Raw genomic sequence first — 12123 nt, 5'->3', positions numbered from 1 at the left:
GCAAATCCGCAAATCGCGAATTCGCAAAATTCGCCCATGCTTAAACCACACACCCAGATATTTATATTTGGGGGCCAATGTGTTGGTTGTGGGGCCCATAGTGCATGAGATTTGTTTGTTATTTTTATAACGGCCGACTACAAGTATTTTCGTCTTGTGTGGATTGATGGTAAGAGAATTTGTGATGCTGTATTCCTGTAGTCCGATCATTGCTCGTTGGATCCCCACTTTGGTGTGGTCCATAATGACTACATTGTCTGTGTTTTGAGAAATGTGAAGGGGTCGGTGGCCTGGATGGGCTGGAGCAAGGCAACTGGGGGTGAGGCTTTTCCCAAGTCAGCTGTGTATAGATTGAAAAGTAGGGGTGCCAGCACGCAGCCTTGTTTCAAACCCCCAGTGGTCTGTTGCTATCTACCCAGTTCACACACAACTGTCTCCAATCCCTTAATGTCAACAGGGCTAAGCTGCAACACCATCTTCCTTCTTAGCCATCATGCAACAGGGCAGGAAGGACTCACTATACCTTCTTCAGGTACAGCTACTCACTCGCACAGGGCACCATTTAGGACACAAGCATTTACCTATTTTCAGCGAAAGACATAAGACACCCCCCCCTCACCAATGCCAATGTCTCCGATTAAATACAAATTCTGTGGATTTGGATCCCTTTTATTGATTTAGGGTATTTACAAATTTAGGGTGGGGGTTCATTGAAGATACATTCCCAATTTGCATAAGCAGCTCGTTAGGGAAGAGATTCATATTAAATCCATTTCACACTATCATTGCATCGCGTTGTCACATTATAAAGCATACACTAATTCACACAGGAGCCTAGAGGGGGAAAAAAAGGGACAGGGTAGCCCCCCACTCAAACCGTTTCAATAACAATGACCCTGTGCCAAGGACGTTTTACTTCTATTTACTGTATTACAATTTCACTGGGAAAGCACACAGTCAACATCCAGTGTCACAACCCCTACCCATAAGCATGGGTGTGTTATCAGTGTTACGTCCAATTAAAAACATATATAAGGAATCTCCAGATGGAGTTCGACGTGACAGTCATCCAGAGCAAAAAAATGTCTGCAACCTAGGAGCAGTACATTCACCCACAATCAATCACTTGTAAAAAAAATTGTGAAGAAGAGAATGACAGCTCACGGGCGCAACACCCTCGGGGTGGGTGACAGATGTTACCAACTTAAAACCCCTTCATCATTGGTAGTCATTCCCTTCATAAAGAAAAGGAAGTGTCCAAACAAAAAAACACAAAATAGTGCAAAAATGTGGTGCAAGAAAAAAGGAGTAGAAGAGTTCACTCCTTATCGTGACACAGAAAAGTTAAAATCAACAGACACACCGCACGTACACCTTTATTCTTTAGTTTGGGTGCAATCGGATGAGATTAAAAAAGGAACGGTAGCTTAATTCCGCGTACCAATACGACTGTCACGTTGAACTCCATCTGGAGATTCCTTATATATTTTTTAATTGGACGTAACACTGATAACACACCCATGCTTATGGTTAGGGGTTGTGACACTGGATGTTGACTGTGTGCTTTCCCAGTGAAATTGTAATACAGTAAATAGAAGTAAAACGTCCTTGGCACAGGGTCATTGTTATTGAAACATTATAAAGCATAACAAGACCAAACTTTTAGTAGTCTTGATTAAAGAGAATGACCTAGTGACCATGGTTTGAAAGGTGGGCTTAAAAGAATGGATGCATTAATTTGTTTTGGAAACTTGTACTGTGTGTGATTTGCTTTACGTCAGATTTCCTTTCTCATTGGAATGTATTACGAGGATGGTATAATATGAAAGCACGTTTGACCAGCTGCAAGGCTTTCCTTAGCAATATGCCAATTAGATGTTACTCTAGATTGCAAGCAGACATTGATGCTAAGGATGGATTAGATCCTCTAGACCCAATCCTGTGAACATCATTCATTCGGTGTTCTACCTTATGAAAACTCCACCCTCATGCACATTGGTGGGTGATACTGAAAGGATCCACCACAGTCCAAAGAAAGCTGGCAGTTGTTTCAAAGATCTTTAATATAAGATCTATAGAGTTCATTAAGATCGAAAACTGTGAGCCATGACAGGCAGTAGCCTGGGGTATTAGCAATATAGGATAACATTTGTTCTCAGGAATTAATTTCACTAAATAGATGGCACAGAACAAAACCATCCTCCATATACAACACCTCTGGAGATGCAAGTGTGTTGCCTTCATGCACTGCTTCTCCAGAGATAGAAATCTAGGAGGCAAGTGGAAGTACATTAGGCCTAGACTACAGAACACTAAGAGGTCTGCAGAAAGCAGAGGGAGCACGTACACACACAGTATTGCCTGCTTTCTATAACAAAACCTTAATATCCCCTTATACTCCAGAAACCTTATACTTTCTGGTACTGTCCCCTGATTTCAGTTTTAGATGGCTGATCACCCTGCTAAGCTCAGGCAGGTAAGTAGGATGAAGTTTGGCACCCTTTCTGCCCAGCATGTTTTCTTGTAAGGTTGACTCAAACTGTTAGATTGACTGCTCCATGGCTGGTATACAGAGGTTGTTTTGGACAAGTGGGATAAATTGAACCCTGAAGAGCCAACTTCCTTGAACCATATAGTTAATGCGCCAACATGAGGACTGCCCCACCTGCAGTAAAATGCTAATACAGTAACACTGTGTAACTGATGCAGTTTATGGTTTTACACGTTTCCATCTGGTGTTAACAAGGCATCTGAGTGCAGTAATTTCATGGTCTGATCCTGCTTGAAATGGTGCATCCAAAAAAAAACTCAGTAACGGGTCCAATTTCTTCTTAATAAATCAAGAAACACTTCTTGTGAGGAAGAGCACTATTTTGAAAAGTGCCATTTTAGCATATTAACATGAAGGTATAATGAGGTTTAACTAAGAATTAAGCATTGAAAGAAAAGTTCTCAATTAGCCACGTCGGATCCATGTTGCTAGTCCAGCCTATTCACTTTGGCACTACTGGAATTTCTTACCTTTTCCAAGCCAGTGGAATTGTCGTTGATGTCATCGGGAAGCATTACAATCATGCTCAGCTCTTCATCTTCATAAGGCAGCTCAATGATCCTGGTACATTGTTTTCTGATATATCTCATAGGATATGTTCCCTTTCTAAACATCATTTGGACTGGCTTTGTTTCCTTCTGGAGATAAAAAAAAAAAAAGACATGTTTAGTTCCATTTCTTTACCAGATAATCTGTCCATACTCTCTACCTCAGAGGTGGGTGCATGCTGTCTCTCTACATGTATTAGGAAACTCTTGGGGCCTTGCTGTAATAGGCAAGCAAAATATACATGCACAGTGGGAGTTATGGCTGCGCGTGGATTACTGGTTTCCAGATACGGCCTAAGTTTTAGCTGTGGCATCAGCACAAAACAACCTATTTCATCCGGTTCACATCGCAGCTCTTCAATTTCTTTATCTCTAAAAACTGTAATCGCATTTGTAAAGAGTTCTACAGAAATGTGATGAAATGTAAACAGAGGACATTTACATAGAGGACTTCTCAGCAATGCCAGAGGTGACTTCTTCTAAACTGAGACAAGTAATGTCACTACCCCAAAATGATAATCTTTTGGACCCTCACAGACAGGATTTGCTGACAGAAAACAATATAGCACCACCGATTTGTACAGGTTCATCTCTAAGACTGCTTTCATTCCCAGTCTTGCATCATGAGCACACCTAGATTGAGAGACAGTGAAAGCACTTGGAAGCAAAGGAGCTAGGTGCTGTAAGAGCATCAGTGGAGTGCGGTTTATTGAGGAGCCGCGCAATACACCCATACCTGCCTCCTCACATGGTGCCACTGTATGACACGATCAGCTCCTATCACACAGTCTCTCTCGGTGAGGAGCCGATATCACACGGTGGCAGGGAAAACGAGCTGAAAACCACCATGAACAGTGCATTTCCAGCTTGTTTTCTGAGGCTTTGAACTGCCGACGTCCATTTTGCGATGTGAAAACACCCCAGGACATCAGCACGAGCCTCAGCATGCTTTTGTTTTTTTTGTAAGGAGGGGCTTGGGAGCGGGGTTCAAAGTGCCTCATAGGTACCTCTCAGCACAAGGCCCCACCCTCCTCCTCACACCAGTGCTTGTCACTAGCGACCTATGGAGGACTTCTCGCACAACGGTGAAAATGTCTGCCCCAAACCAGTAAAAAAATCCTCAAAAGTCGGAGAAGATGGAAAAACGAAAAGGAGTTTCTTACCATAAATAACAAAATAACCAGTATACCGGAGTGGGATGCGTCAGGGGGAAACAGGGCAGATGGGGAGTACGAATAAAGACTTTAAAATACTCTCCTGGAATGTAAACGGTATGAGGACAAAAAGCAGGATGAACAAAATCCTTGAGTATCTCAGAACATCAGAAAGTGAAATAATCATACTACAAGAGACACACCTACTAAAAGAAGAATGGGCCCAAATATTAAAGAACCTAAGATGGGTAGACACGTACATATGTACTACACAAGAATGTAATATTAAAGGGATAGCGATAATGATCCAAAAGTCACTTAAAGCTACCCTGGAATCAGAAGAAGTAGACTGTAAGGGAAGATGGGCAATAGCTAGAGTAAAGATAGAAAATAACCCATTCACAATAGCAGGATATTATGGACCTAATCTAGATGACGCAGACCCTTTACGGAAACTTTACTCTCACCTAATACTAGCTACCACCCCAATAATTTTGGGGGGTGATTTTAACCTTATAATGGATCCCAACATTGATAGGTCCCCCCCGGGGAGACTGCCGAACTTACCGAAAATGAGGGACTGGATTAGCATATATAAAAGAGACTTAGAGCTGCTAGACATTTGGAGAGATAAAGGAGAAAAAAATCAGCCCTTCACGCTACATAACAAAAAACTGGGGCACAGGTCGAGAATTGAATATTTCCTTATTGACCGAATTCTATCAGGAAGAGCAAAAAATGTAGCTCACCTCCCGGCCCATCTATCAGACCACTCCGCTGTTCAACTAACACTCCAGGTAAAGACAACTAAAATGCAAAGAAGATTTACGGTAGAGAGGGCCATACTATTAGATCAGCAAATTGTGAAGGAACTTGAACTAGAAACAGAAAACTTTTTCGAAAATAATAAAACCGGCACAACAAAACAGATCACCTGGGACACATATAAAGCTGTGATAAGGGGAAAATTATTAAGTCTGGGAGCATATAAAAATAAAAAAACGAGGCAAGAGATAACAGACCTGGAAAAAAGTATTAATTCCTTCGACGCCCAAATAATAGTGGAACAAGATATAAGTAGGAAAAAAGAACTAGGAAGAGATAGACAAAGTCAGAAAGAAAAACTTGAAGGCATCCTAGAAGACAGAGTGCGTACAAAGTGGGAATCAAGCAAACTAGCAAACCATGAATATGGGGAAGGCTGCGGAAAGTGGCTTGCATGGAAACTAAAAACAGATCAAGCCAGGAATAAAGTAAGGAGTATACATCAAGACGGTCAGGTGAACCTAAGTACAGATGAAAATACAATCAGACAAGAGTTCATGACATTTTTTGCTGAGTTATATACGGAAGATACCAATCCTCAAGAAGGCCAGATTGACACATACCTAGAAGGTATCCCATTTTTAGCTCTAACGGAGGAGGATAAGGAAGAACTAAATAAAGAGATCCTAATAAGCGAGGTAAAGGAGGTAATCAGAAGCTTAAAAAAAGGTAAGGCAGCAGGCCCTGACGCTCTACCAAATGAGCTATACATGGCATTAAGAGACATTCTGCCACCACACATCACGGAGATGGCAAACTTGATCCTTAAACAACAAAGCAAAATACCCGATTCCTGGAATGACGCAATAATTACCATCATTTTAAAACCTGGTAAGGATCCTTCTAGATGTGAGTCATACCGACCTATATCACTGCTCAATGCAGACTACAAAATATTCACAAAAATCATGGCAGCCCGTTTAGGAAGAGTAATGGCCCAACTTATAAACCCGGACCAAAAAGGATTTGTTAAGGGGAGACAATTGCATGAAATCACACACGAACTTCTGAGCACCATAGACATAGCCACGCAAAAGAAAACTCCCCTTACTATACTCACCGTCGATGCCGCTAAGGCATTCGAGAGAGTCAATTGGTCCTTCCTTGAAAAAATCATGACCAAAAACAACATAGGTCAACCTTTCATGCATGTCGTGAAAGAAATTTACAAGACACCGAGGTCTAAAATTCTAGTTAATGGCAATCTTACAGAGGATGTGAACATAGAAAGAGGAACTAGGCAGGGATGCCCTCTCTCGCCTCTGCTTTTTAACCTATATATTGAGCCGCTGGCAAATAAATTAAGAAATACTAAAGAAATAACCCCGTTCAGGTATCAAGCATGGGAAAAAAAGATCGCACTGTACGCAGACGACTTGATGATTTTTACAGACAATGTCAGCTCTAAGTCAGCCATAGAAGAGATCATAAGTACGTATGGGAAAGTCTCAGGTTACCTGGTAAATCATACTAAAACCGAAATTATGACCTGGAATACACAGTTCAAAAGTTTGAACATCAAGAAGGAAATAAAATACCTAGGCATTCTAGTAAACCATGAACTAGAGAAGATTCCACAGCGTAACCTCAATAAAGTGGCAGGAGAGGTGAGAAAGCTACTTAAAGTGTGGTCCAGTTTACCCCTAAGTTTTATAGGAAGATCAAATATTGTCAAAATGTCAATTCTGCCCAAGTACACATCTTTTTAATACCATTCCTTTGGAATTTGGAAAAGCCCTTTTGAAACACTACAGGGGGAAATCACCAGCTTTATATGGGCCTCGAAGGGAACGAGGATATCTTGGAAGAAACTCAGGAGGGGAAAACAAGGTGGAAGGCTATCAAGCCCAGATTTGGTGGAGTATCACAAGGCGTTCCAGTTCAAAAAATGCTGACACTGCTAAAAAGTCATCAATACTATTCAAAATATTTACAAGCAATGACAGAATCAGTGGATCATTTTTTATTCAAATTCGGTCATCCAAAATACTTTAAAAAAAAAAAAAAGTTGAAGACCCTAAGGGATGCAGCTAAGTTGTGGGCGCAAATCAGAGCAATTTTGAACATTCAATACTACAGCGCAATGGCCCCTATATGGGAGTCACCGGGAACCCCAGAATGCCTAAAAGACTCAATGGCAAACCCCTTGAAACCTGCCAATATCAACTATTGGGGTCAATTATTAAAAAGATCAACTCCGGTTACATGGGAAGAACTTCAAAGAATCACTAACGAATCAGTCTCCAAATTTAAATATTACCAAATTTCAAGCTGGGCCAGAACTATTCCTGCAAATAACCAAGAGAATGAAAAACTGGAAAAGGAAATGGTAAAAAACTCACCCATTAATAAAGAGGTTGCAAAGTGGTACTGGGCTTTTATAGCTGCAGGAGGTGGAGACACACAGATCGAGGATCAAATCTGGGGGAGAGATTTACAAATAGCCGATCTGGACAGAATATGGGAAAAATCTGTAGGAAAATGCTGGTCAACACTAAAGTCAGCGGCTTTGAAAAGAAATCATCTATATACAATACACCGTGCATACTGGACACCGAAAAACTGTCCAAATTTAAAAACGCAGGCGTAAAAAAATGTCCAAAATGTGGGGAAGAAAAGGCAGATGATGTCCACATGTTCAGAAACTGCCCCCTATTAAAAGATTACTGGAAAGAAGTTGGTAAGACCATGAGCACGATCATGCATAAACAGCTAACTGTAAGTACAACCCTTACTCTTTTTGGGATTGAAGACACAAGAGATGGAGGGGGTTTAACTGAATGTCAAGAAAATTTACTCTTTGTGTTAATTGTACTAGCAAGGAGGGAAATCTGCATTAACTGGGTGGGAACATCCTCTCCAACACATGGAGATTGGATGAACTCTTTCTTAAGGATTAATAAACTAGACAGGAGGGGAAATACCTGTAAGAGATTTAAATATTGGGAAATCTTGGAAAATCACCTAAATCCCAATATAGGGTTGGCACACACGGTCCCATGATTAATGCGAAACAACATCTGGTGGACGAGTATGATACTCGTCGAGTAGCCAAGGTGGCTAGCTCCCCCGCATTTCCAAATCAGATTTGTTACTATGTAATGGCTTAAGGGTACTCCTCTGAAAACATCGAGAAGATGGTAAACTCCCCAAATACGAGAGACCAAGGGCCAGTTCCAGTAAAGAGAATCAGAGGTAGAAACCTGAAACTCCAAACACATAGAACTTCGCAATATGAGGATAAAAAAAAAAAAGAAAATGTCTGCCCCGCTGAAGAAAAACGCGAAATTGAGGATGAAAACCATAGGGGCAGATGTATATCTCAGTCTTAGTTTCGTGGACTTTTTGGACCACTGCCATACCTGCCAACTTAAAGAACAATCTCACAGTCTTGGGAAGGGGGTGGGGTCTCGTGCTAAGTACCACCTACGAGGCACCTTCAAACCTTACCCCACCCTGCCGCAAAGATCAACTTTCCAAAATAAAAGCTTGCTGAGGCTGATGTGGATGTCCTAGGCCTAGGGTGTTTTCTCACCCCCAATAGACATCACAGTTCGAAGGCTAAGAAAATGAGCTGGAAATCCACTATTTACAGTGGTTTCCCGCTGTTTTCCCTACCACTTGTGATATCAGCTCCTCACCGGGAGACCATGTGAAGGGAGACGCTATCGTGTGCCACACAGTGGCACCTTGTGAGTTAGCAGGTATGCACTGCACAGACACCGACCCAGGAAAGACATTTGCCCTTTATTCAGGTTGTATTCACGATGAAGGCGACTGCCAGCAGTTCCAACAAGCTAATAAAGTAAACACACAAGGGCCATCAGAACAGGTATCCTTAAAACAGCTGTGCACAGTGTCCGACGGCACAAGTTGATGGTTAAACAAAAACCTTCGAGGGCCCAGTCAGGTGAGAAGCACTCCAGGTGACAGCTGAAAACTGGATGTTGTTCTGGAATAAGAAGGGACATGCGCCCTTCGCAACGCCTTTGTGCGAGTTTCCCGACTTAATGAGTGGGCACTCTGCAACTACCAACACTGTTGTTCACTGGTGGCGTGGCACTCGGATGAACGTGGATGGCTTAGATCCTGAAGACATAGTTTAAACACAAAGACAAAAAAAAATACTGAAATAATGCAAATAAAGAAAACATTTCTACCGGACTGTGTGTGCAGGAGGCAAAGCCCTTTGAAATATAAGTGAGGCAGGGTACAGCTCCTCCCAGTCAACTTGCCAGAAAGGCCATTCTGTCATTTAGGTTACTGTCTGGAAGCAACACACAAAACCCCAACAACGGAGCCATTTTACCATCTCGTGACCCAGGACACTTGCAGAAGGCACAAATGGTTAGGACAAAAAAACGCAAGCTTTCTAAAAGTGAAATTTTCAGAATTGGGACTTAAAATCCGACTATATCACCAAAGAGGATTTTAAATTACAATTAATTTGCGTGCAAAAGTATATTTCTACGTACTCCCAATCTAAATGTATCACTTATTAAATGTAACGAGGTAACTCAGTGTTTTTCAATGGAAGAGATGGCCATTGCATCCGTGAAAAAAGAATTTAGGAGATTTTCCCTGCCAGGACATGTATAACCGAAGCACACATATCCTACTTTTTAAATACAATGCACCATGCCCTATGTGTGGTTAGAGTCTACCTTAGGGGTGATTATACGTTATTAAAATGAAGGTTTAGGCCTGGCAAAAGGTTTATTTTGCTAGGTTGAAATACAAGTTTAAAACTATACTACAGGCTGCAGTGACAGGCCTGAGGCATGTTTATAGGCTACTTTAGTGGGTGGCACAATGACTGTTGCGGGTCGACTAGTAGCATTTAACCTACAGGTACTCGGTACATATAGGACCATTTACCATGGATTTACAACTATACTGAATGTACAAATTAGGTGTATGCCGAATGACCATGTTAATAGGAGAGAGCACAAGCTCTTTTGACCTGGTTAGCAGTGGTTAAGTGAACGGATTCCTAAAGCCAAAAAGAAAAGTCAGCAAAACAGGAGTAGTGAAGGCAAAATGTTAGAGGAGTACCACACGAGGAATTTCAGGTCTAACACCAAGGACTGCCAGCACCAGTATTTTGCATTGGGCGCCTCCATTAGACAAGAACTACTTTTACTATGCCATGGCATATGGCAGACTATCAAGCATAATACCCCTTCCTCACTCACGCTCATTTAGTCTTACTAACTTGTAATCTCTCATTCACTGTCACTTACTTTTGCACTCAATCTTATGCTCACTCCCTAATTCTCACTCTCACTCACATATTCTCACTAATTAAAATTCACTCTGACTCAATCACACTTTCTCACTCATGTTTGCACTTAATCTTACTCTCACTACCTCTTACTCTCACTACCACTTTTTCTCACTCTCACACATATTGATTCGCACAATCTCTAACACTCCCTCACATTAACTAATTCTCACAAAAAGGCACTCTTACTCTCATCTCGCCCATTCTCTCTCGTACTTACTGGCACTCAATCTCTCACATTATTACTCACTATTTGTCACCAACTCTCACTATCACTTAACGCACATGCTTACACATACATTCATACACACACACACACACACACACACACACACACACACACACACACACACACACACACTCTCTCTCTCTCTCATACATAAACATACTCTCACAAGCAAACCTGTGCACATCAAACATTTGAAACATTGTTTTTACTTACTTCTACTGCCAGAAAAGGTCCCATTACAGCCAATTGTGCTATATTTTTATTACACTAATAGTGAATATGTTATTCACTATTAGTGTAATAAAAATAATGGACGATACCGGGAGATTGGAGTCCCGACTGACACTCATATGGACAAGATGCCTGTGTTCCTGGCACTCAGTTCGCCACCTTGGTCGCTCCCGGAATGATGTCCATCATGAGATAGACAAGAGGGTCATCCAATTAGGAGTATTGGGATGAGCCTAAGTCCATTCTATGTATTGTACTGTAAACAATAGGTCTTTGACGCCATAAAGCAGAAGTTTCTATAGAAAGCTGAAGCGGTTTGTAGGCAAGTCCTACAATGGGATCTGTAGAAAACAGTAAAAAACTGGATGGGTTCTGTAGAAAGCTGAAACTGACTGTAGGAGAAACCTACATTTCGGCCCTTTCACATTACCAAATTTACAAGTTATTCCTTTTAATTTCAATTTTATTTTGCATTCGCTCCTCTGGTCTCAATAAACAATAGGATGCCAAGGGCCACCAGTTTAGTTCAGCTAAAAATATGAAGAGTGAATGATGGGATGGAGGGTAAGGAGGATGAGATGGTCAAGGCGATGGTTGAGCTAGCATGATCATGGGTTTCTTTCTTAGACCCAAATTAAGAGTTGCCTGTTAAATTGATTATTATTTTCCCCACTCCACAATTAACATTAGTTGGAGTCCTGATACTTCTTATGGTGAGGAATGTATAAGGAGTACAATTTTTAGGGAATAACATGACTAAATACCCTCAGATTACCACATGACTTCCCCTAGTCTTTCACATGGAGATTGCCTACATTTGTAAGTTGTAATCTATGCAAGAAAGACACATAGTTCTAATTCTGACAAGCCTGCTAAGTATGGTTACTAGACCCATTGGAATTTCCATGCCACTTGTCAGGAGGGCCAAAGTTGTATGCCAATCTCATAGTATTCAATTAGCATTTTTAGTGAATTCAGCTTTCTAAGGATTCAGATATCATATCACTTCTTTCATGAAAGACGCCACTGACTCCATCTTGAAGTTAGAATCTACTTAAAAATATACAAACTCATTTATTTGGTGGGATCTCTCATTACAAAGGCACCTAATCACTTTAAGATATGGGTACATCAGAAGGAAAGGGGTCAAAACAATTTCATCTACTGATAAAAACTTAGATGTGGAAGACCCAGGCAATGAGCAGGCAAGTATAGTAATTTGGATTGTTATTTGGTGAGGGTGGCTACCCGCCTCAAGGAACAATCACAACCAGGGTGAACCCTTAAAGTCACTAAATTAA

The 12123-nt window shown here is 41.2% G+C and overlaps 1 protein-coding gene across 1 annotated transcript in view; it reads right to left on the bottom strand.

Moving 5' to 3' along the window:
- LOC144829159 (leukocyte elastase inhibitor-like) overlaps positions 1–12123 on the bottom strand; it is a 415450-nt gene that overhangs the window by 74051 nt on the left and 329276 nt on the right. The window contains exon 9 of the mRNA XM_078688016.1: positions 3022–3189. Within this exon, the coding sequence (XP_078544142.1) occupies positions 3022–3189 (168 nt within the window). The remainder of the gene's footprint in view (positions 1–3021; positions 3190–12123) is intronic.

Source organism: Lissotriton helveticus, chromosome 4_1 (assembly GCF_964261635.1).
Source record: "Lissotriton helveticus chromosome 4_1, aLisHel1.1, whole genome shotgun sequence".
NCBI lineage: Eukaryota > Metazoa > Chordata > Amphibia > Caudata > Salamandridae > Lissotriton > Lissotriton helveticus.
The sequence above is the reverse complement of the archived record's forward strand: the minus strand, read 5'-3'. Positions and strand labels throughout refer to the sequence as shown.